At 34.5% G+C, this 27,357-nt stretch overlaps 2 protein-coding genes across 2 annotated transcripts in view; one reads left to right on the forward strand and one right to left on the reverse strand.

The window, feature by feature from the left end:
• Nucleotides 1-10,778, forward strand: part of LOC149540658 (auxilin-related protein 1-like) — a 55,564-nt gene extending 44,786 nt beyond the window's left edge. Inside the window, exon 8 of the mRNA XM_089801750.1 lies at nucleotides 10,224-10,778. Coding sequence (XP_089657876.1) covers nucleotides 10,224-10,262 — 39 coding nt within the window. The 3' untranslated portion in view covers nucleotides 10,263-10,778. The remainder of the gene's footprint in view (nucleotides 1-10,223) is intronic.
• A 2,185-nt stretch (nucleotides 10,779-12,963) lies between these two features.
• On the reverse strand, nucleotides 12,964-16,938 carry LOC149540661 (uncharacterized). The gene is made up of 6 exons (XM_089802726.1): nucleotides 16,777-16,938; nucleotides 15,908-16,451; nucleotides 15,198-15,460; nucleotides 14,667-14,807; nucleotides 14,171-14,477; nucleotides 12,964-13,016 (listed from the first exon to the last, which is right to left on the reverse strand). The coding sequence occupies exons 1-6, from the start codon at nucleotides 16,936-16,938 to the stop codon at nucleotides 12,964-12,966; spliced, it is 1,470 nt and encodes a 489-aa protein (XP_089658852.1).
• Nucleotides 16,939-27,357: the final 10,419 nt, after the last annotated feature.

Raw genomic sequence — 27,357 nt, forward strand, 5'->3', positions numbered from 1 at the left:
CCCATTTTCGTTGTCTTATAGACTTCATCCACTTTTACATTTGCTTGTCCTTCACCATTGCTTCCATCCTTGCTTAATGGGTTGGATTTGTAGTGCCTTGAACTATGCAAATTGGATGTGATAGTTCTTGATAAATTGATATATTTTGATAATCACATGACATAGTTTATGCCAAGTTCATATTCAACATCATTTGATGCATTGTGGGTGTTCTTGCTAGCAATTTGAGAGAAGTTCGCTGCATTTTAGTTGCAAGACCCTTGATTCTTATTATCCTCTAAATTGTTGAGGAATATGTCCCTTATCTCGATTCTCTTCTACCTTCATTAATTTAAACACTGGTAGACTTATTTTCACTTTCTTCAAATCTTTGGTTACATCTACCCATAGTTACATTGCCTTGGAGGACGGGGAGATGACATAATGGGGTGGGTGGGGGTGGACAAGTTTTCGAGACGGGAGGATAGAGGGGCATTAATTTGGGGGCATTAGATGGGACGACAAAGGGATGGTGGCGGGGGACGTGGGGTTGTATTTTCTATACATGTGGTACTTAAAATGCTAGTTATGAAAAGATGTAAAAGAGTAAATACTTGAACATTACATTGAATTGGAACATGGAACATGGAACATGGAACATAATAGTCGAATCAACAAATAGTCAACACCAAGATGTCCCCCCATCCTCGGTGGAGGTGGTGGAATCTGGTGGTGTATTAATAGGTTTTTTGTTTACATTCAGGTGTGAAGGTGTGTTGAAGTTGTTTAGAGGAATGTAGGAAGTCAAGGGCTTAGTATTCTTATAACCCCTTTGGTAAACTCTTGGCCCATTCCCATTTGATTGCTAAAATGATTGTACTTCATTTGTGCATTGGACAAGGACACTATTGTTCTTTGTTCCCTCGAGTTTCCAGGACAGGGACAATGGGACGGGTTTCTAGGACAACAATTTTTTTTGCTGATTTTGAGGACGGGGAGGGACGACAAAAGCGACATTTTTGTTTTTAAAAAAAAAAGTTGTGTTAAAAAATTAGGGACAGATGCAAGTCGCCAATGAAGTCCTTGGGACGGGGATGTCCCCGTCCTCGAAACATTGGCTTTTTTGGGGGGGATGCATTCTCGTGTGTAACAACCACTTTTTCCCGGGTCTTAACTAACAACTAACATATCAAAGAAATACATTATTACTTCATTTTCATAGGAAGACAACTATATCAGTTACGTTCATGTGAATGAGATTTAACGATTATAATCAGTTAAACGAAATTTCATAACTAAGAATTGAAAACACCATCAATGAATTTACTATGGAAATTAAAATCTAAATACAATGGAATTCGAAACTGAAAATCAATCTAGGGATGCTTCTACAAACACCTAAGTTAGTCCACAATTATCACTTAGGATCAAATGACGATTAACATTCAATACCATTATATCAAAATCAAATGATGATTACCATCAAATACCACTGTATCAATATCAAATGACGATTACCATCAAATACCACTATATCAATTAGGGCATCACATATCGCTGTATCAATTAGGGCACCTATTATCATTGGATCATTTAGGGCATCACATACCACTATGTTAATTAGGGCATCAATTACCATTGGATCATTTAGGGCATCAGATACTACTATATCACTTGGGATGTCAGAGACCACTGTATCGTTTAGGGCATCAGATACCACTGTATCATTTGGGGCGTCAAATATCTTTGTTTCATTCCTTTTCTTCCTGTTGCTAATTGTGGCAATAACATAAGATTATAAGTTATGCTCATAATCATTATTCTTATAAATGAAAAGACTAAAATAACAATCCTATAGATATATTTCATATTCAGTTGGAAGGTCAATCAATCTAAATGATTACCAATTACATTGACGAGAAAGGTTGCTTTTAGCGTATATTCTACTTGTATAAATATCATAAAAGTAAAAATACCTGTTACCAATATATGTTTGAATGCTCAACTTATCTTTATCAGATGCATGTCCTGACATCTCGTGGAGAGGGGAAACATTGTCAAGGGCTTAACCTCCCAACCATAGACCTCAAACTTATCTCCACACTTTCTCTAATTTAGAAAGACCCTCCCTACCCTGAATAGACATGGAACACCTGGTTAGCCACTGAGCAACCTGGTTCTTAATCACACCACTCGACTTGACAACAGAGAATGTATTGGACATGCATGAGCTATCAAATGATTCTTTTTTCAAATAATTTAGAATTGTTATTTCATATCTGGTTTTTATTTCTTGTTAATGCAAAGTTCTATCTCACCTCTTCACCTCTTCGTTGGCTATACAACCGGGTGAGTCCCAGGTGTTTGAATTTCAGAGCAACCAACTCTTTCTATTGATCTTCAACTGATATAAGAATATTACATGTTTCCAGCATATCACATTTCTGTGACCTGAGAAATGTAATCTTTAAGACTTACAAATTAAATATGCTATCATGTCATGTATACTTGGCTTTTATTCACCATTCATAGTTTTGTCCTAGAGAGGGTCTAACCGATGATATTTAAGCAAAGATGATTTGCATCATAATTTGGAACTATATCTTACTGCTATAATATTCAGAATGCAGTAATATTTAATAATAAAACATATTGCAATGCTTGGGATATGGACAACCACATAACCTGGTAAAATCTGGAAATAAAATGGATTCTTGTTGGACGCTAATAATCAGCTCTTCCACGGAATAAATCTTCAGGTGCAATCTCAGTGTGATTATCAATCACGTCTTCAGCAAAATATCAATAAAAAGGCAAAATGTTGCAAAGAAGAATGCAATAGTTATCAGGCAATGTATTGCAGGGATATCGTGTGATATATGTAGAGTATCGGTTGATATGAAAAGAAATCGGGTGATATGTTTTTATGCTCACGATCTCTCTCGGCTTCATAATATAAAAAGGTATTTGAAGTCTCTTTGGCTTCCAAGAAGTCATAACTTATAAAGAAAAGACTTGGTTTTGATTGCCAAAAATATGCCAAATGTGCATTTTGAGTTTAGAATGAAATTGAATAAATAAGAAAAAGAATTTGAAAGGTTACAAATCAAAAGAATAATATAAACATATTTATTTACTTGCACGTAAATATATTTTATTAATATGACACATATCAAATGTTTATCCAAGGTCATACCTTTTAAATATGTATATCTAAATACATGTTTCATCTTGGAAGATTTATTTTATCTTCTTGTACATGCTTTTAAATGTACGTATTAAATAGATAAAATTTTGTATAAAAATAATAATATGATGTCACTTTTAATTTATATTTGTGTACGTACATAAATATGTATTATAATGATGTGGTGGAAAAGTCAACCAAAAGCCATTTGAGGTATGCATTAATTAAGTTAAAAATGTTAATATTTTAAATGTTTATTTAATAGCTCATGCGTGTCTAATGTGTGTATCTTGTTATGCAGTCGCTAGGTCCTCAACCATGGTGATTCACGATTCATACCCATTTTCCTAGTGATGGTGATGCTCGTGTGCCCAATTTTTTTTTGAAAATCTCCGCAGTTAAATCATATTACCATAACAAGTTATTAATCATAAATTATCATAACAAAAAACCGCCTTTTCAATTCCATGAATTCATGATAAATAATCATCTAGCATGTTATCTTCAGATGAAATTATAACGACTAACCATCTTATATTTCGCAGGATTATAACAAATTTAACTGTCAACTAATTTCATGTGAACCTCAACGGCTATATAAACATTTTAAATTGGTTCGAAAATTGGGATGTAACACCAAGGAACACTTGGTGTTCCTTAACTGAAGATTTGGTGTTCCAAGGAAAATTGGGGTGTTATGGTTCACTTGATTGAAGATGTCATTGCTGAAGTCACGGGGCTTCCTAAAGAGGGCATAAAGTTCAGTAAGGAAACTGGTATTTCTAATGCTGCATTCAAGAAATTTTCGAAGACAGAAGAGGAGGAAAAGAATTTGGAAAAAAATGGTGATTTTTATGATCCGAGTCAAATAAAAGTTATCTGGCGGGACGTCCTCTCTTGCATCCGTGAGTACTTCATTTTAGATGGTAGGGCAAAAAGAGTTTATAAATTTCTTTTTGTGTTTTTGAATTATTTTCGGTATAAGGATAGGATCTCTTTTTTGTTTTATCTGAGGTTCTCCTTGCTTCAAAACCTTCAAGCCCATAGGAAAAAAGATTCCTGTCTAGTTTTACATGAAGGGCTAATCCTTTTAATTGAGAATTACTGTAAGAGTAAGGCCATTGTATCTTCCTTGCCCTCTAAGAGAAAGAGAGGTTTTGTTAGTGAAACATATTTAAGTAAGAGTAAGGGAGATGAAGGGGTAAGCGTGAAAAAGAAGCGTCTGAAGCAGGACACACCTCAGAAAAATGCTGAGGAAATTACCGAGTCTGAGAATTTAGACAAAAATGATGAAATGAATGTGGAGAATGAGGAGAATATGGAAATGGGGGACTTTAGTTCAAACCTGGGGGGTTACCCTGGCAACAAAGGTGAGCTTGGAAAGGACGAGGTTGAGGAAAGTTATGACAAAAATATAGGGTTGGAAAATGTTGGAGAAGAGGATAAAAACCAGAGTGAGCAACCCCCAAAAGCTAGGGAGGAAAGTTTGGAGGAAGATACAGGGAGGGAGAAGGATGACCTCACTGTTAAGGGTGCTACAAGTGTGGAGGAAGATATGGGGAAGGAGAAGGATGACTCTACTGGTAAGGGTGCAACACTTTCTTTCCTTCATACTGCCAAGCTCAAGGCAGACTCCTCTCTCCAAGGTGTTTCCTAGATGTACAATGAGTTAATGAATTTGAAAAAAAGAATGGGAAAAATGCAGCAGGACTAGGAAACTGATTGGGCTAAGATCATTCAGCTGGAAGTTCAGGTTGGCAATATCTCGGACAAGTTAAAGGAATATGAACATGAGCTCCGTCTTTTGATCAAAGAGAGTGGTAACAAGATGGAATAGGTCACTTAAAGCATTTGTGTGGCTGCTGCTAGCTTAGGCAAGAGAAATAATGAGGAAATCATATCTCCTGGTGGGCCAAGCAAAAGAACAAGATAGAGTTCAAGGAAGAAGGTGGCTGAGGCAATTGGGGGATTTGCTGATGACATTGTCCAAAACATTGTGGAGGCAGGCAAGGAGGTGGTGAAAATGATCAAGGAGTTGCAATAGCTGGTGGTGGTGGTTCTGGTAACTGGTCTTTGGTTTGGGTTTCTTAACTGATTTTGTTCCTTTTGTTTAAACTCTAGGATCCAGGTCTTTGTAAAACCTGGTTTTGTAACTTTCATACTACAGGTTTTAGGTCCTTGTAAAACCTGGCTGTGCTTATTTGAATATCTTTTGTTTTTTTGTTAAGGGTTTTGGGTCCTTTCAAAACTTGTTTTTACCTTAATCTAAAACACCAAGGAACACAACTATTGTTCAATGGTAGAAAAGTACATCTCCCCATTTTTTATGGATTCACTTGGACCAAGTGTAATTACTGTGTGTGACGTCTCCACTAGAATTGGTTGTGCTGGTGGGAATCTCCCAATGTGCTCATTAAATTTAAGGGGAAAAGAATACTCTTTGAAATTGAAGCACTAATCATATCTCGCTATAGGGACAATCTCAAGTCCTTTCTTTGGAGAATTTTCTTGATTAATTGATTTTCCACTACCTTCTAGAATACATTTCTAGCTTTCTTGAATTCCTTGCATTATAGCACAGAGTGTTTATTTGTCTTACACTATGTTGACAATACTGCCTTAGAAATATTTTATCAGTTGGTCCACTCTTCGTAGTTGGTGGATGGTTGAGAGGTAACACTACATTGCCATTTTCTGGATTGCTTTTCCAAATTCTCCCTTGATTATTATTATACCCTTGATTGCTCAATTAAGCAACACCTTGATAGTTTCCTCCTTGGTTATTCCTTTGGTGTCCACCATCTTGATTGCCCATTTAGTAATTATTATCTAAATTATTTCTTTGATAATGTTCTTGATTATTCCTTGGTTAACTTTGTGGTTGCCTCCTTAGAAGTTCCTTTGCATGTTCGTAACAGATTGTTTTGATTTCTCAAGTAGGTGACTTCCATAGACAACTTCTCCACTTAACTGACTCCAATAAACTCATCCTTTTCTTCTTGAGTTCTTGTAGATGTGCCTCCACCTTGATGGTATAGAAATATCGTTAGAGGCGCTTGAGATAATGGAACCCTGAGATCACTACTAGTTCGTTGAATGCACTACTTCTCCATTTGCTTCACTTGCTTCCCCACAACTATTGCTTGAGGATAAGCTCCATTCAAGTTGGTGGGAGCAGGATGTGAGTGTTGTCCTCAATTTTGACACCACAAAATTGAGGCAACCCTATGCAATTTACTCATGAATTCTTAGATATAGCCTCTTTGTTCTAACATATTGGTAAAGCCACATTAATGCAGTTCATTATTCCTAAATTGTACTCTATGTAACATTACTTGTACATTTCCTTCGAGGTTTCCATCAAGTTTAATCTCCAAATGTTTGTAAGAAAGAGTTTTTCTTCTCTGACTGGAAACACTTGATTTTTATTTAAGTTTTACATCTTTTGTTCGTTTTTCTTCTTCTTGTAAATAGTTTTGAGTGTTGCTTTTTCTTATGATAATAACCCTTGCAATCCCACTCATTTCGAGTTAACTTAGGCCTCAAATGAAGTTGTCTAGCTCAAATTTTGAAGGAAAAGATGGGGTTTGCCCGGGCGACATCATTCTGTGATTAAAACCTTCCAGAAGAAACCTTTTTATTGGCAATTGCACAAAATAAAGTTATATTTAAGATTTACAGTGGATTTTAGCATCATTTTTAGCTTAGTCAAAGTTATTTTGACTAGAGTTTTTAATGTTTTATGAAAATTAGCCTTTTAAACTCTATTTTCATGTTATTTATTGAAAAGTATAGTTATTTATTAAATTTAATTACATGTGACATTTAAAAGGCATAAAGGTGGGTTTTTAGCTCAAATCATATATTGACATGCAAAACATCTAGTAAAATTTAAAAAACCACTGCCAATAAATGTAAGCCCCAACTGAATGTAAGTAGACTTTTTATAGGTAATAACATGTTATTTTATCACTCAAAGTGCTTTTAAGTGGAGCTTTTGAACTCAAAAGTACACATTATTGCACTTTTAAAGTTTATTAATATGTTTATTGGCTTCATATAGGTGGGGAATTTGAACCCAAAAGCACGTCATTACCTCTTCAATAAGAGGTTCTTGATATGTTAATGCATATGGTGGGCTTTTTGGTCTCTAAAATACATGCTTTTAACCCCAAAAAATGCCTCATGTTTGCTTTTAGATGCCCAGATGTGGCAATTTTCAAGGCAAAAGCACATGCTTTTGTGACCAAAAAGTGTGTCATTACTTTCCTTATAAGCATTGTAGAGCAAAAAGCTTATGGGTGGCGATTTTAGACACAAAAGCACGTGCTTTCATACTCAAAAATAAGTCTTTACTCCATTTTACATGCATTTTGGAGAGGTGGTGATTTTAGACTTGAAAACACATGTTTTGATCTCTCAAAAGTGCATCTTTACTTATTTTTGCAAGGCTTTTTGCTTGTCCAAGCATGGGCGGTGATTCTTAGACCAAAAACACATGTTGACTTGTAAAAACCCACCAAATTTGGGTGTTTTTCAGGAAAATGGGATTTTGCAAAAAAGAATCACTCATATCTTGGTCAATACATGGATTTATAATATCTTTGGGTTGTTTTTGCACTAAATCATTCAAGGATCATTCCTAGCTATTCAAAAGTGCAGTTTGAAGAGGTTTTCGCTTATTTTACAACTCATCTAGGGCACTTTTTGCCCAAAAACGCCTTGTATTTGTGCATATCTCTTCTACAAATCATCAACTCTTTGGCTCAAGGTAAGTTCTAAAGCACTGCCCATCATTTCTAGCTTGCATACAACTCTTTCAAGTTACGTATTATGCTTTTGACACCATTTTCAAAATGCATTGCGTATTGCACATTGCTTGGTCAAAACGGTTGCTAAAGTGACAACTTTATCTCTAGCTTCATGTACTTGGCAGGCTACAAATTTTGACTCAAATTTTGCAAAGATTCGAGTCAAGATTTGAAGTCTATTTAACTCTCCATCTTGCAATCTTTCTAAATCCAAAAAATCTTTGGATTCATTTTCAGATTTTTTGCTAGAGATTTTAAGACTTCTTCCCTTGCTTCTTAAGAAAAAAGGTATGATTGTTTGTCATTTTCATAGAGTTTTGTTGTATATATTGGTTGTCTTGTTTATGCAAGTCTTCTCATTTCAATTTTCAGATTTGCATGTTGTATATGACGCGTTCCTTCTATCTTCTATCTAAATTCTCCAAGTTGCGTATGCAGCTGCTTCATCTTGCCTTCATATGCAATTGGGAATAAAAGCCTCGTTCTTGAAAGAAAAATTTCAAGGAAAACAAATTGTGCAGCAAGAAAATTCTTTTGAGAGCTCCCTATATAGAAGAAATTACTTGAGGCTTATTTCAAAAGCTAACCATTGGAAAAAGACCTCAAAAAGGACCTTGTGGTAATGAACTGAAATAATTTTCAGTTTATGATCCCCAATGGCATGTTTCAACAACTCATTTTGGCATGAAGACTGAAGTGGACAAAATATGTTTATAATATAATTTCAACGACTTCGTATATCTCAAGAACATAAAAGAACATCACTTTCTTTGGAAAAAGAGGTGTACTTGTGAATAGCATAACCAACATTTTAAAAGGATACTCAAGACTATTGCCTTTAAAATATTTTCCCAGTTTAGGAAATGGCTACAAAAATATTAGAACAGAGATTACTTGAGTAGAAACCTATGAAACTTTAGTACTTTGTAATTACTTTTTCCTTTCCTTCTTTACTATTGATAGAGTGACCTTCTCCTCATCAACAGATTGCAGATCTGTAGGTGTCAATCCATATGGCAGTCACTAGGGAAAGATTTCCATTTTTTGAGTCTGTCTATCAATAATAGCAGGAACTGGGCAACTCAGGCCTAGTCTTGAAGTCTCTTCATGACCCAGATACATACATGATTGCATGTTTGAAGAGCCAGGCAAGATTTTTAACAAATTTTCTCATCCTCATATTTCAAATATATCTCTATTGAATAGCCACAATCCTTATCAAATTGGCACAAGGACGGTATAGAATCAATCTTAAAATTTAGAAATTCAGCAATTATTATAATAATGACCTAATGTATGTTGGGAGTTCCAATATTTCCCTAGATTGATGTTCACCTACAATACTTGATAGCTTTTATTTCTTTGTATTCACTACAATATTCACAAAGCTACTATAATTAAACACTTCCATGCACAATAATGATGTATATCATAAATTTTAATCATCGTGTAACAACTGAAAATTGCAATTTACTGGTTTTGGGTTCTCTACCTTTATTTTGCATACGATGAATGATAGCTTATCTCTGTTATCAAACCAATATGCAAATGCATCTAGTATTTGAACACTTCATATAGAAATCTTAAATCACTTTTGCCACAATCGAAGAAGTGCATTTTACTCTTATTTTCTTCTGCCTTTGCAATTCTTCTTGATAGCTCTTGCAAGCATTTGCATGCGTCTCCTTTTTACCATACTGGCAAAGTTTAATTGTCCTTGTATTCCTTAGTGGCTTGTTTTACAAATTGAGCTTGGTTCTTTATTTACAGTTATTTCTTATATGCTCTGGTTTTGTTTCATAGCTTGTGTTCATGATTATGCATTTCTTTTCCTTGCCATTGTCATCCTATTATATGCTTCATCCACTAAAATCTGCTTGATTTAAGATTGAAAATTTTAGAGTTGTTAAAGATACTGTTTTTGCACAATATTTAATTTATGCTGTTGATTCTTTTCAGTATTACAACAATTTTAGACACTCTTTGCAAGAAAGAATAGAATGCTATTAAAGATTCGAGTATTATTCAACCTTAAAAAAAATCTCTCTGGGCTTATTTGTTTGTAGTTTCACAACTTTCCACAAGTAAATGCTGTAGCCAGCATTTTCTTGAATACCTACATTTGTACTTATAACTATTTATTTTTGTGTTTATCACATTGAATATTTTTTTCTGTTTTAATTTGTTTAGCACACTCAAATTAGTTTACATGTTCTAACCCTTCATTCTGTGCACATGTAATGTAGGAGGCTTGGAACAAATTCAATTCAGAAGAGCTCTTTTAGATATGGATTGATAGAGCTTTAAGCAGTGTTCTAAAGGTCAGGTTCACAGTAGCTTGATTTAAAAGTTCAAACTCTCCTCGGGAAGTGTACCTTGAACTGACTTGCCTGCCCCCCGAAAGGATCTGGGAACACCTTCCGAATCATGTTCATGTTCAGCAGTCAGAAAGCATAAAGAGTGGTATGGGTTCTTCTGTTGTCCTAGTTCTGCGATCATGTTATGGGCTCACATTGGTAATGGGCTCATGTTGACTTTGGATTGTGACGGAGGGCAATTTATTATAAATAGCATTATTTTTTGCCCATTGTAATATGCATTAGATAAGTATCATAAGTAGAATGATTTGTATCTAGATGTTTGCAGTTTAATTATTCTACATACTGTAGATGTCTGAATTGATTAATGTAAATGCTGTCTTTGACCACTTTTTCCAGAGGAGTCTAGTTTGTCTCGGCATATTGTTATATTAATCTACAGATTCAGAATGAATGGATCTTGTCAAGATTTCATTTGCTTCAGTGGACTGAGAAAGCATGCATGCCTATTTCTATCAACAAATTTCATTTCCATTTCTAATCCTTATATGAGAGGTTGCATTGGTATTCCATGGTATATTGCTTGGACTATTTCAGTAGACTCTCTGATGCAAGTTTTCTTATAGTTAGCAAATTAACTTTGTAATGATGTTACAAAATAGAGTAACATATTCCTCTTGCTTGTATTATACCATCTAATCCTGCGTCTGTAAGCTAATGTTTCAAGGTTCGCATGTTTTTTTTTGTCCATGTAGGTTTTTTTCCTTTGCACCGTAATTTGGTAATTTTACCTTGTATTTTTCTTGTTTTACTGTTTTGCATCTATTATTCTGTATCTATCAAGGATTTCTGTTCTGGTTGGTTTCATTTACTTTATCACCATATCTGTTTTCTTGTGATCATCCCACAAATTACAGAATGAACCAGATGTTCACAGGAAAACGCTCTCTGTTAACTTATGCTTTGGATACCAGTATTGTATGATGCGTTCCATTCAGATAATGATATTATATTTTGGCATTTAAAGAAAATACATTTAACACGCAATATTTCAAGAGGATTGAATTATAAAGAACAATTATTAAAGAGATGAACAAATTAATGAGGATAGGTGTTGCTTATTCTTGCAACATTCGTTTCAATACACACAAATGAATTAATCTCTCGATATTTGACACTTCAAAGAAAAATTAGATGACTCTATATTTTGTAAAACCTAATTTTATAAAGGATGACCTACCAATATTTGGTTTGTTGTAGTTGTGAACGTTATTTTTTCTCTATTTAGTTGAAAAATTTACCAAACTATACGTAAGATGACTATTAAAATAAGTGGTTAGTTAATGACAGCTATGTAAGTCAACATATAACGATATAACTATAAAATAATGAATTTTGAAGGATCACAAACAATAGTTAGTACATATAAATGGAAAAAGCAGCTCACTCCATTTCAGGAAATTGAGATATTAATATTAATCATGCTAAGAAACTTGAAAATGAAAATATCATGATAACTTTAGAGAATAAGTGAACTAGTCGGATTATTGTTACATTTAAAGGTTTCCGTTTCTTTATATACTTGTCTATATCAAATTGATATATTCCCATTGTTAAATATGATTAGATTTATTGCAGATCTGTACTGTATGTCTTTTAGTTTTTCACTCTTGAATGATATGCTTAATGTCTGATATTTTCTTTTTGCAGGTTGTAATCAGAATATAGATGAATTTATACATTAAATATAGGAATGATTCAACAAACAATATTAAGTCACATTGTATTCAAATCTGAGTATGTTTTTGATGCTCGATCTCCAAAGAGTTTTACACTAATTGATTTCGGTGTTCCTCTTGGTCAATCAAATCTGCTATATAAATGAATTGAAGAGTCATGTTATGAGTGGACGTCTCCACATGTCCGCTCATGACATGCCCTTTTATCAGTCTTTTATTATCTACTTGGTGCCTGATCACTAATCGGGTTCACATTAGTTTTGCACTTAACCAATTTGATTACGTTGATAACAAAATCAACGATTTGTATGGATAATATAATCAGATCCAATCCACTAGTTGATCATTCAATCAGAATATAATAATTAATTATCATTGCTCAATCAGGATTTTACAAGGAACATGAATGATAATAATCCGCAAATGCAAATCGCCATTTACTGGGAAATGTGTGATTTTTGATTTGGTTTGTGGATGATAATCAATCTTCAATTTGAACAAAGGTAATGATATTATTTCAAACAATTTAAATATGTTTGTATATATCAGTATACTCTCTCTCTCTCTATATATATTATTAGATATAAGAGTTTCAGAAAATACAAAGCAACCAAAGTACCACCACAAAAATCAACAAGGAGGCCAAGCTTCACTAAGGAAGAATAGTAAAAAAGAGGACTATCTAACTAAGAACATCATAGTAATTGACCACCTAAGTAGTCCAACCTAAGGGACCCTCTATCCAAACAACACTTTTACGTTTTTGAATCTGCATCAGCTTGAATAAATCTTCTTTTCTAGCATTCACTTTTTTACTGATTTCTTTATTCAGCCTAATGCAAGCTTGCTCAAAAGCTTGCAGATCATCCAGGGTTCTACGCCATTGGTATCCATGCTTCAGCTCATAGTAGAAAAAAGTAGCATGCCCATCATGAAGGAACCTTCTCATCCTGTCTCGCTCGATCAACATAGTAGCCTGCACCTGCAAAGAAATTTTAAAATAAGTGAGTTTTCGAAAAAACTCAGTAAGATCCCTTGGCTTACCTTGGTACCTTTCCTCGTTCTTGCACTTTCAGATCTGCCAAAGAATGTTAGATGACAATATGTTCCAAAATAAATTGGTGTCTTTAGGAAGACCATTAATATGACCAGTGATAATATCAAGAATATTAACATCAATAGGATAAACAATGCCAAACATTCTCCATATTTCTTTAGCAAAAGTACAATCTAAAAGAATATGTCTACCAATTTCAAGAACTTTGCATAAATTACAAAAATCAGAATTAGATAAATCTCTCTTAATAGGCAACTTGTCCAACATGACTAACCATCTAAAGTATCTAATTTTAGGCTCAACATAATTCCTCCACAAGATATCAAAGAACTTTCTCCAAACATCAACATCATAAGAAGAGTACCAAACAACATTGACATGATCAATAATATCAGTATTGCTATCAAGGATTCTGTATATATTCTTTGCCTTAAGAAGATTTGTGACAACTCTACCAGGCCATTTACAATTAAGGTGCCTTTGAGAATCAACATGGCATATAGTGGGAAGACCATTAACATCTTGCACAATCATGTTATAAGTTCTTTTATGGGAATCAGGGATATTATATTTATTTTTAAGCTCATCCCAAGGAGTGATTTGATTCTGCTCAAAGAGATCTATGAACTATTTAATACCTTTCTTAGCCCACAGTTTGGTAGAACACTCTTGGGTAAGGGCCAAAAGTTTACCATTTAGGTGAAGATTCCACCAAATGGATCTTTCACCATGGAGTTGATCATTACAATGAAAATCCTTGTTAGTGATGAATTTCCTAACATGGTCCCAAGCCTTCCAAATAGATCTGAAAACCACAGAGCCTTGGACCATGATAGGAAAGTTACCAATAATGAGGTTGCAAAAGGGGAGATTAGTCCAGGATTTGGCTTTCTTAGGCACACCCCTCTCAATGTTGTTTCTAACCAACACTTTCCAAGGACAGTCACCCTCCATGGATTGAAAAATCCATTTGGCAGATAGGGCAATACCCTGAATTCTTAAGTCCTTTAGCCCAAGTCCCCCAAGGGCCTTATTAGTGTGGCACCAAGCCCACTTAACATAATGAATTTTATTGTTACCTTTTCCATCAGACCAAAGAAATTGTCTGATGGACTTCTGAATTTCGGCAATCTGATAATTGCTAAAAAACCAAGCAGAGGAATAGTAAATGGTGTAAGAGGACAACATCTTCTGGCAAACTTGAATTCTGCCTGCCAGAGATAATGCCCTATTATGCCATTTGTTAAGCTTCTTATCAATCTTCTCTTTAACCCATGACCACATGTCCTTGAGGGAAGGTTCCACCGAGAAAGGGATACCAAGATATCTAGTAATCTTCTTGGGGCCTCCCCATTGAAAATTGTATTGAGAAAACCAATCCGGGGGCTGCACATCCCACCCCAAACAAACCGATTTGGCATTAGATATTTTAGCCCTAGATATAGAACAAAAAAAATCGAGTTTATAATGCAAAGCCTTAAAATTGCTTTCTGAAAGCTCAAAGAACAACGCGGTATCATCCACAAACTAGTAGTTGATGAGCTCTTCATCATTAGGCAAATAGATACCTCTGACATCAGGAGATAAAGAATTATCTCTAAGAATATAGAAAAGAGCCTTTGAAGCAGTCACAAAAAGAGATGGTGCTAGAGGGCACCCTTGTCTAATGGATCTCCCTAGAGAAAAAGGAGTAGAGAGAGCACCGTTAACTTCAACCTGAGCAGAAGCATCACTAAGAAGAACTTGCACAGTATTACAAAAGGAGGGAGGGAAACCGAAGGCCTCTAACATCATAAGAATAAACCTCCATTCAACCCTGTCATAAGCCTTCTCAAAATCCAAAAGAAGCATGGCTGAGTTTTGGTGTGAACATTTAGACCACTCCATGGCTTCCCAACTAGTTATGAGATTCTCGAGAATATATCTACCTTTGATGAAACCAATTTGGGTGGAGTTAACAAATTTAGGAAGAATATTGACTAACCTAAGAGCCATAATTTTAGCCAAAATCTTATATGACACATTAAGAAGGGTAATCGGCCTCCAATTCCTAATGAGGGTCTTATCTCCATTCTTGGGGAGGAGCTTAATGATCCCTTTATTAACATCTTGTCCCAAGGAGCCAATAGACAAAGCTTCAGAGTATAAGTCATGGAGATCCTTACATATCCAACTGATATTAGATTTATAGAACTCAACAGGAAAACCATCAGGGCCCAGGGCTTTATCATTATTGAGAGCCTTGATAGCTCCCTCAATCTCCTCAATAGAGATATCTTTAGCAAGCACAACAATATCATCTGAGTCCAACTTTTTAGGAATAAGCATTTTGCATTTATTTCTTAAAGACTCAGCCTCAGAGGAGTCCTCTGAAGTAAAAAGAGTCTTGTAATAATTAGCAAAAGCTTGAATAATAATCTCAGGGGCTGAAATGTCTTGATTATCAATCGAGAGTCTATCAATGGACTCTTTAATATGTTTATGTTTAAGAAGATTGAAGGAAAATTTCGAACCCCTGTCCCCATGTTGGAGCCAGTGGGCTCTACATCTGATCCTAGCTCCACGAATCTTACCCTGTTGATGCTTCCTAAGAGCATCCTTGGCAGCTATAACTTGGGAGAGAAGATCCAAATTGGAGGAATCTCTTTGGATGTTGGTCTCCGATATTTGCAATTCATAGGATAATTGTTTTTCAACAAACCTGTAATCCTTAGCCTTTTTTTGACCAATGGTTTGAAGAAAAATCCTCCATGAAGAAAGGTTAGTTTTTCATCTATCAAGATGGGACAAGTGCTGAAGGTTAATTTTATTGATACCTCCAATAATCTGCACAACAGCAAGAACATCCTCATCCATGAGGAGACTGGTGTTTAAGATGAATTTACTGCTTCTTGACTTGTGTTGAAGGGGACTACTGTTAAAATTAACCTTAGTCAAAATAGGGTGATGATCAAACAAAGTGGTGGCAATAACCCGAACAATATTTCCAAAGATGTCAGGAGGAAAAGAGAAAAAATACTTATTGGCATAAAACCTGTCAAGTCTGGAATAAATCCTAGCATTGCCCTGCTGAAAGTTGCACCAAGTGTGCCATAATCCAGGGTTGGTATTCATGTTACCAGCAATAGGATAAAAAAGATAGTTATAATTTAAAAACCTATTCCAATAGAATTTTTCATTATCCTTCCAATGAAAGGGAATGCCTCCCGACTTGTCGTCCTGAGATTCAATCATGTTGAAATCTTCACCGAAAAGCCAAGGCATATCTGGGAGGTCTATAAGCCATTTCCAGAGCTCAATTCTTTCCTTAGGGTCATTTGAAGCATAAATAGCACAGACCCCAAAGGTCTTGTCATCATACTGCAAAGTAACCCACACCGCTCTTTGACAAGGAGAACATCCATTATTAGTAATATGCTTTACCCATTTATTACTAATAAGTAGGGCAATTCCTCCTCTACCTCTCTCATGGTTAGTGCAAAACTTAATGGCATCTTTCCAAATAAAATTGAGATTGGAATCCAAAGTGAATCCCACAGATTTAACTTCTTGCATCATAAAGAAGTCTATAGAATGTAGAGATTTAACAATCGCTTGATAACAAATTTTCTATTAGGGGACTCTAAACCCCTCACATTCCAAGATAGGCAATTCATTGTGACAAAATGTTAAAGGTGGAGCACACATTACGCTCTTGATCAACTAGGGCCAAAAATTTATTTGAGGACTCCCCTGGTTTAGGCACATATGGCTTATTTTTTGAACTAGGAGGTCTCCCTCTTCGCCTGGCAGCAGGAGAGTTGGTGTTAATATCGTCTTCGAGTTCTACTCGAGAATCCACATCCATGCATTACCCATTATTAGACTTCAGGGGATGGGGGAAGCCGAAATAATTTCAAATGCATAATCCTCCCCAATCTCTTGGAAGATTTTTTTGGGGAATTTTCGAGAGGACTCACTGGTTTGGTGCTTACAATCGATATCAAAATTCTGACTGATAGTATTCGTGTTAGTCAAAGTAGGACCAATTAATAATTTAACATGTTGATTATTACTGGTGTTGGGGCGAAATGCTCTAGGCACGAAGATACTATTTCCCCTTCTTTTTTTCTTATCCTGAACAATAGTATAACCATCATCTGTATTAAGATCAATAGCTAAATCAAGTCTGGGAAGCATTTGAAGACCTCCAGATGTAGGAGTGGTATCACACAAAACGTTCTCAGGCCGAACAATAATAGCAGAGAGAGGGTTAGGCACGATTTTAGTTGAAACATTAGGAACAACATTAGTCGAAAAAATAGTGGGGTTAGGGGTTTCGGTGGGAGGCAACGGGGACAAAGAAGAAGTAGGGGGTGTACGACAGAGAGCATTCTCAAGGGAAGGATTACTAGTGATGGGAGGATTAACCATATTTTAAGCTGAATCATTGGAGGGATAATGTTTTTTCCTAATGATCGGACAATCCTTATGGAGGTGGCCTTCTTTGCGGTAGAGAAAACAAGCATTCAACCCCCCCAAAATTTCTATAGGACAAATATAAGCTTCATTAAGGATGCTAATTGAAATATCGGTAGGAAGGTCCTTACTAGGTAAAAGAGACATAAGAATTCTAGCATCCATTGGTGGAACAATTCTTGTAGTTTCATCCATTCAAATAATTTTACCAATAGGCTCAAGCAAATGTGGCAAAAAATGCCACAAAAAAGGGGGAATGTTTTTAACCAATATCCATCTTGGAGCTGAAAGTGCGAGAACCTCCTCATGGATGGCCTCTGGCGACCAAGCAATATATTGATAAATATACATGCATATATATATTTACATCATGATATCCGAAGCTATCATTTTTCAACACACTTTTAGTTAGGGGAGATAAAAGACTAACCAACTATACAATGATATCGCCTTACTAATGATATCAAAAGATATGTTTTAGGAATATCAGGGCATGTGAAATTCTTCATAGCACATCTACAATATGGTATGATCATTGACATTAAGTCTCATAATGTCTACCATAATAAATCATGATATATCCATAGATAGACTATTCCCCATGATTATCTCTTAAGGATCATAATGATCTTCAATTGATATCAAGTCTCATGATATCTATAAGAGATTTGACTATCATGACATATCCATGGATATCTCGTCACATGATATCCATCATGATAGTGAAATGAATCATTGTGAAGGCATCACTTTACAATGTCAAATACAATTGTTTATTATTTGAAAGATCGTCACCTCTTAATAATGAGCACAGGGGCCCCATAATGTCATGGATTCACACACGCGACAAAAGAGTTTACATGTTAAAAATCTTTTATATATATTAGTACAAATAAAGAAATCGAGATTCAATCTCAATAATGACTTAAATTTTCAACCATACCAAGTTTCTTCTTGAAGTGTTCAACTTTTACCCTGGGGAGAGGCTTGGTGAGAATGTTTATTGACTGATCACTTGTACTAATATATTCCTAATGGATCACTGATGCAGTGCAAGGCAGGAGAACCTCCAAAGGAGATGTCCTAGCCCTAAGCAAATAACCACACAATAGAAACACAACAAAGCAAGATCTGATACCAAATCACAACTCTTTATTCACAAAATAATTGGTTACATGCAATGTGCCGGGCTGTAAGGCTTTCTTGGTTATGGCCAAATACAAAGCAATGAATAGTTCTGTAAGATCTCTCAAGATCCAATCCAAACCCTAGCTATTCTAGATCCATGATTGCATAAGAACAAGAAGAATCTATACTTGTACCCTCAGATCCACCAAGCAATCCTTTGGTTCTCAAGCCTCAGCTACTAGCCCTGCTCACAAACTCACAACACCACAATCCTACTGTCAACTACCTCACATTCGACACTCTGTCCACATACTTAAGAAAAATCGTCCTTCAACTGCTCCATACTGAACTCAGGATCCACTCCCTTTGAATGAAATGAATGCCAAAAGACTCCACAAGATCCCTACTTATACCCAACTAAGCCACAAGTCAGCCTAGTTCATTACCAATTAAATTAAATCTTTTACATTAAATATATGTTGAGCCACAAGGTGACATTCAACATATATTAAATGCAAAAATGCTTTAGAAGGCTTACAACACAAATTAAATACACATAGGAGAGACAACCAAGACCCAAATAGGTCCACACAAACTCCCAAATTGATCCACATCATGATCACATGCTACATGCATTAAATGCAAGAAATCGTTCAAGGAAACCTGCAAGAAGTCCAATTGGCACCAATACACAATTGAGCGTCAACAAACTCCCAAGCACTATCGAGCAACCAACACATGCCAAGCAACCAATACATGCCTAGCAACCAATACACGCTGAGCACACAACTACCTACCAAGCTCCTTTAGCGGCCAAGAACCTTGGCCAACACTACGCCCAAAACGACTGAGCACCCATCCTCCTTCTTTGACCAAGCACCAAGCTTATCCACCAAGCCCATTCAGTCAAGTCTCCAACCAAGAAACACCATAGAGATGATCGAGCACCTCCAACTTTCCATAAAAATGCTTGAATCTTTAGGAACCTCAAATGCCCTTGCATCAATCACATTCCTTTCTACCATGTCTCTCACATAGTGATAAGGAATCTCAATGTGCTCTAGTCTATCATGGAACACTTCATTCACAAAAATCTTGATATAACTCTGATTATCATAGTTGATAATAATAGGATTCAAGGGATCACCAAATAATCCCACAAGTAATTTTTAGAGTCATATTGCTTCTCTCACTCCTATAGAAGTTGTAATATATTTAACTTCTCTAGAGCTTTGTGCAACTGATGATTGTTTTGTGTTGATCCATGAGATCATTTCCAATCCTAAAGTGAAGCAACATCTTGATGTGTTTTTTCGATCAATTATGCTTCTAGTCCAATTTGAATCAAAGTATCCATGCAAATCCAAGTCTACATTTTTGTATTTAAGACCATATTCAATTGTACCTTGAAGGTATCTCAAAATATGCTTTGTAGCAACAAGATGTATCTCCTTTGGTTCACACATAAATTGACTTAGAGCATTCACTACATAACATATATTTGGTCTTGCGTTGACCAAATACATCAATGATCCAATTATCTATCTATAGAGCGAGATTTGCAATTTTTGATTTTGCTGTTGCTTCCTTTAGTTTGTGTAAATTGGTTTTCATAGGTGTAGATATAGTTTACAATCCATCATTCTAAACCTCTTCAAAATGTCAATATTATGCTTTCTTTGATTAAGTGTGATACCATCTGATTTCTGCCAGACCTCCAATCCAAAGAAGTAATGTAAAATGCCCAAGTCCATGTCAAAATTTGAGGTTAGGTCCTTCTTACATTGAGAGATTAGGTGATCTTCTCTTGTGACTAACAAATCATCAACATATAAAATAAATATTATCATATCAACATCAATTTCCTTAAAATAGAAGTTTGTATTTGCATCATTCTTGGAAAACCTTAGTCTCACAAGATAGCGATCAATCCTTTCATACTAGGCTTTGAGGGTTTGCTTAAGTCCATATAAAGCTTTCTTTAATTTTCATAAGTGGGATTCAATGTTATGTATTACAAAGCCTTCAAATTTCCCTAAATGAACCTTTTTCCCATTAAAAAATGCAGCCTTCACATCCATTTGATGGATCTTCTAGCTTAGATGCTACTGTAGCTATTATTGCTCTGATTGAGGCATAGCAGGTAACACGTGCAAATATCTCCTCATAACCAATGACTACTTAGTGTGAGAAACCTCTTGCAACAAAATGAGCTTTGCAATTCACTATATTGCCATTTGCAACAAGTTTGATTTTGAATAGCCTTTTTGAAGAAACAACATATTTTCTTTTTGGTCTTGGAACTATGTCCCATACATCACTCTTTATAATGGATCGATACTCTTCTCTTATGACATCTTTCCATACTTGATACTTTAAGGCTTTCGTGACACAAGTTGGTTCCATTTTGATGATCTCACTCATCAAGGCAACGTAGCTAGAGAATATGTGGGGTCTCTTACTTTCTCCCAAAGTTCCTTTGCATGTCGCATAATTTTAGCTTACTCAATCATCTTTTTGGCCCAAAGTGATCTCTTTTTTTTGTTGTTAGGTTCTTCTATTGGAACAATTAGATTTTCATTTATGGTTTTTTCAAGAGACTCCAGAGTGTGATTCTCCTCATATCTTTAGGAAGATCTTGAATCTCTATCTCATGAGAGCTTTTGGATCTACTAAAAACAATGTCTTCCTCGAAGATGACATCTTTGTTGAGTTTAATAAGAATTTGAACAGGTATGTATATTTTGTAGGCTTTTGATGTTTCATTATAGCCCACAAATATCCATTTCTCGCAAGTGGGTTCTAATTTGGACCTCTTTTCTTTAAGCACATGAATGTAGACAAGACAACCAAAAATCCTTAGGTGACTTATGTAAGGTTTTACACTGGTGGATGCTTCTTTAGGTGTTTTATTATCTAGGTGAGGGTGTGGACATCTATTTTGAATGTAGACAACTGTCTTAGAGGCTTCAACACAAAGTGAAGTTTTCATAATTTGGTAGTACAATATGGCTTGATCAACTTCTACAATAGTTCTACTCTTTCTCTCGACAACTTCATTTTTTTGTGGATTGTAAGGTATAATAAACTCCCTCTTAATCCCAACATTTACATAGAATTCTTTAAATTTTTTGGAAGTGTATTTCTTCCCATTACCTGTTCTCAGTACTTCGATTTTCTTCTTGGACAATTTTTCTATAAGAACTTTGAATTCCTTGAACCTTTTAAGGATTTCCTCACACTCTTTACATTTGAGAAAGTATATCTAGGTATTCCTAGAGAAATCATTAAAAATTTATATAATATAATAATTCTCCCATGGAGGGTACAAACATGGGTCCACATAAGTTAGAACAAACTAGTTCTAATACATTTATAGTTTTGCTAACACTATTTAGAAAAGTCCGCTTTGTGTTCTTTCCTAGGGAACATCTTTTGCATGCTCCTTCATGGCATTGATTTTGTTTGGGCAACCCAGTCACCATTTTTTTTTATTGAGGGTAGAGCATGGAAATGAAGATGCTTTAGTCTTCGGTGCCAGATTTTATTTGAGTCCGAAGTCTCATGGATTCGGGCTTGATTTGAATCAATGCAAAGTTTGTAAAGACATCTCTATTTTATTCCTATAGTTTGTGCTTTCTTTATAGTGGAGTTCTTTGGCCATGCAAGAGCTTTTCCATCCATAAAGGTAACCCTATACCCTTTTTCTTCAAGAGCATAAATAGAGACTAAGTTTCTTTTCATTCCTAATACATATAATACTCTAGTGAGTTGAAGGGAGATGTCTCACTTCAAATTATAGTGCAAGTTCCAATCCCCTTTACTACATAATCCGAGTCATCCCCAATAGTTACTTACCATAGTGTCCAAGTGCTCTTTGAATCCTATTATGTGCCTTGAAGATCCATTATCTATCACCCATGAGTTGAGTTTGTTTGATACTTAGCTTGATAAGGTTGAGTAGAAAACAAATTTCTTAGAATTAGGCTATATATTATCCTTTTCAACTTTAGCAAAATATATTTTTTGTTTGTTCTATAAGGGTACTTGATTGTATAATATCCATAATGAGCACATTTAAAACATTGTATTTGAGATATGTCCTTCCTCTTCTTGGAGGATCCCTTTCCATATGTATTTCTCTTCGTTTTGAAATTCTTCTTCTTTCTTTCTTATTAGAGTTAGTGTTTAATACGTGAATCTCCTTATTTATGGGATTTTGATTATTTCTTCTAGTCACCAGTTTGGATTTTTCTTGCAAGAAATCCATTTTCAACCTATCAAACTTAGGATGTTTTGATCACACACTTATTCCTTGAATAAATGATTCACATGAAGACAGTAGGCCACCTAGAGATATTAGGGTTAACTCTTTGCTATCATTTGATTTCCAACCATTGAAAGTTGATCTCTTAATTCAACGATCCTCATAAAATATGAAGTGATATATTTTCCCTTACTCAGTTTTACATGGTGAAATTGTCCTTTTAATGCGAGGGTTCTACTAGTGGCTTTTATATCTCAAATGTACCTTCAAGAGATTTGAACATTTGATACAAGTGTCATATTTTGGTAGAATATGCACTATATGACCTCTAGTTGCATCCATGATAATTTTCATAGCTCTTTCATTGTTCTCGATTCATTTAGTTTTCTCAGGATCATTCTCTGGTTCTAGTTTTTTTTCTTCACATATGAGTCTAATTTATTTTCTTTCAATATCATTATGATTCTAAGTTTCCCTTAAGACGATTCTCAAATCTAATTACACTCAAACTTATGAAGAATAGAATGTGATTTAACTTTCAAGAGAATAAATATATGTTCTTAATTTTCAAATATGATTGGATCTTCCTTAGCAAGGTTCTAGTACCATGTTATATATGATTAGATTTATTTGAGATATGAACTATATATGTCTTAATTTTTGACTCTTGAATGATATGCTTAATGTCTGCTATTTTCTTCTTGTATATTGTAATCATAATATGGATTATTTTATACTTATCAAATATGGAATGATTAAAAAACAATATTAAGAAACACTGGCTATTGTATTCACAAATTTGAATATGGTTTTGATGCTTGATGTCCAAGGAGCTTACACTAATTGATTTCTGTGTTCCTCTTGGTCGATCAGATTTATTATATAAATGAATTGAAGAGGCATGCCATGAGTGGACATGTCTCCACATGCCCTCTCATGACACACCCTTTCATTAGTGCCCTTTTATTATCTAATTGGTGCTCGATCACTAATAAGGTTCACATTAATCTCGCATTTAACCAATTTGATTATGTTGATAATAGAATCAATGATTTGTATAGATAATATAATCATATTCTATCCTATAGTAATATATGCACTAATTGATCATTTGATATGAATATAATCATTAATGACCATTGCTTGATCATAATTATATAAGGAACATTAAATGAAAATAATCTACAAGTCAAATAATAATCTACAAATGCACATCACCATTATACTTGGAACCATTTGATATTCTTGATCTGGTATGTGGATGATAACCAATCTTCAACTTAAACAAATGTCATGATATTATTTAAAAGAATTTAAATGTATGTGTGTGTGTGTGTGTGTGTGTGTAAGTATACACAATGTATACAAAAATATATACATGCATATATATTTATATCATGATATTGATTATCATTCATATATTTGACCAAAGCTATCATTTTTTGACACTCATCATTCAAAGCATATTGTATAATGATCTTGTCTCCTAAAATATACTTTATTGATTATTTTCAAAATATAATTTTTTTCATGCCCAAAAACTAAGGACAAAAACACACCAACAATTTTTTTGGGCACTAAGTTTACTAAGCTGAGTAGTTGTAGTGTGACCATGTTTACGATAGTGTTGCTATGTAAATATGCTAAGTCAAGCATACACCTTGAGGGGTATCATGACTAACATTAAACATGTGGTTGTTCTGCTGTCATGATTAATATAGTCAACCTCCCTCTATGGTTTCAAAGTATGTCTAGGCAAGTCCTATCTAACCATGGTTATTACTTAATTAGAAATATATTTCTTTAATCTATGTCACAAGTTAGGGTTGAAGTTACAACTAAATTGATGGGGTTTCATAAATGGTTTGGCTAAGAGGGTTAATTTCAGCCCGAATAGTAATTATTTTGATAGATTAATCTTTCTCTTGAGTAATAGGCTTATGCCCCATTTGAACTTAGCTTTATCATTTAATTATTTAGAATTGTATTTGTCATGCATTAATTTAATTACACACTTTAATCAACTTTAAGGTTTAACCATAATAATTAGGTTAAATATAATACTCTAAATTCACTTTTTGATTTGTTCAAATGCATTGTCAACTAATACATAAATACATTAATGTCCCCTACAAGGAAATTCAAATAAAGGTAATAATCAATTGAGTGTTAAAGTTCACTTTGTAATATCACAAGGGTACTATTTAATAAGGGTAATATGTACTAATGTAATCCAACCTTTTATCTAAAAGTTAATCGATATGTAAAACTTTCAATTAGATAAATCTGTCTCTGTGGGTTAATGAAAAATTAGTTGTGGTTAACCTTCGGGTTATGTTTATTTTTCTATTTCGTAGTGTCCTCAATCAACCCCTTGTGAAATAGAAAAAAATCTCATGTTAAGTTGACATCACTATTCCACAAGGTCCCCTATCGACCCCCTTGCGAAATGGGGAAAACCATCCCGTTAAGCCTATTTCAGTATGTTGCATGGTTGCATGATAGTCCCTTACAAAATGGAAAAACCATCATGTTAACCCTATTTTTCTATTTCATAGGGTTGAATGTTAGTCCCTTCTAGAATGGAGAAACTATCATGTTATCCCTGTTTCAATAGTTTACAGGGTTGAATGTTAGTCCCTTGTGAAATGGTGAACCCCTTAGGTTCTGCCATGTTGTTTCCTAGAGATGAGTCAATGATGTAGTGGGCCATTATTACCGTCATTCTTAAGTGCATAAGAGTCATGAATCTTCATTCATAACCAATGATTTGTGTGACTTTGGGAATAACTTAGTAAAGTTAGTCATGTGAAGTCACATGATCCTAGAATGTTGCCACTTGGCAGGGGTTAACCTTTTGTGTTATCCCACCCTCATAGTTATGATGACCACAAGGTTTGACTGTTGCAGACTCAACATGTTTACAAAGGACAAGTTTTTAAAGCCAACAACTTTTTGACCTTTCCAACACAATGTTAAACACCATTTTTAGTTACAAAGATTGCAGGGATTTACTTGTTAGACTTTTCTCTTTACTTTTTGCGTACATTTATTTGGGGACTCCCTATTATTTCAAGGTGCAAGTTGGAAGATAATCTTTATAGAGATTAAAAATTTCTTCCTAATTTTTTTTTTCTTTTTTGTTATTTATTTGATCTTCTTCCTAAAACTTGACTCTTGCATAGATGGGGTATGAATACCAAGAATTTCTCAAGGATTTATTTTGTAAACTATCTTAGTCGCGTATATTTTTATTTAAACTTTATTTAAAGCTGATTCTTACAAGTTTTCTAAAGGAAGGTAAAAGTTAACTACATGTATCATATTTTATGTTTAAAACAAGTGAGATTTCTAGAAAACTGCTTCACTATCATTCCATTACAGATTTAACTATTCATGATTATTTTAAGTGAGCGTATTTCTAGTCATGTTAACCTTCCATGATTACAAATGATGCAATAATAATTTTGTTTTCTATCCACCTCTATTTTCTCCATACTAAATTTATAATGGGTTATTTCAATATGCAAATTTATTTGTAACCAACAAATAAATGACCATGCCACCATTTTCAAATGGATTAATCTCTCTATCAGAATAATATGAATTCCTAAATCTGTTACCTTAAGAAAACAAAAAGATATTCTTTTTATAAATCCAGAATTTTCTTTTTAACTCTTAAGAACAATAACCAAGTCTTCTTTATCTATATTTGTGTGCTAAAACTCAATGGCCTTCCACATGTTTAAAATAACAACTTGCAACACTTCTATAGGTTCTTTCCTTACATCAAAATAGAGCTATGTAAACCATTAATAGCTTTCTCTTTTTATATCTATCTATCTATCTATCTATGTATCTATATCATTCAACAATAACACAATAACAAAAGGAAAAATCTGTAAGCTCTTCAAATATCCATCTCTCTTCTTTTTAAAGAAAGAAAGAAAAGAAACACCTTCCCTTTTACAAATACCTATGGGTATTTCACCAACAACAAAATACTACAGTATATTACACAATACAAATTATTTTTTTGTTGATACAAAAAGAATAAATTTGCAACTACATTGTTTCCTTTTTGATCTACAATTTGAGCACATGAAAATAATCATCCTTCTTCTTTTCAACAATAGATCCAATAATCAAATTTGCAATAATACAAAGGTAACTATGGGAAGCTCAACTCCCAACGTATGCCTCTATGAGACCAACCTCAAGCTGGGAGAACCAAGGTTAAACATGCTACATACAACTAACTCTTCAAAGATGCAAAAGAATAAAAAAAACATGTGAAACACCTTTTCCCAAGCTTTCACATATAGGTCACCAAGGACCCATTGATGGGGCGAAGGTGGGCCAAACCCAAGAGGAGATTCCATAAAAATAACCAAGAAGTAGATGCCTTCTCAA

Source organism: Cupressus sempervirens, chromosome 9, assembly GCF_028749045.1.
Source record: "Cupressus sempervirens isolate cs-2001-9-10 chromosome 9, ASM2874904v1, whole genome shotgun sequence".
In the NCBI taxonomy this organism is placed as follows: domain Eukaryota; kingdom Viridiplantae; phylum Streptophyta; class Pinopsida; order Cupressales; family Cupressaceae; genus Cupressus; species Cupressus sempervirens.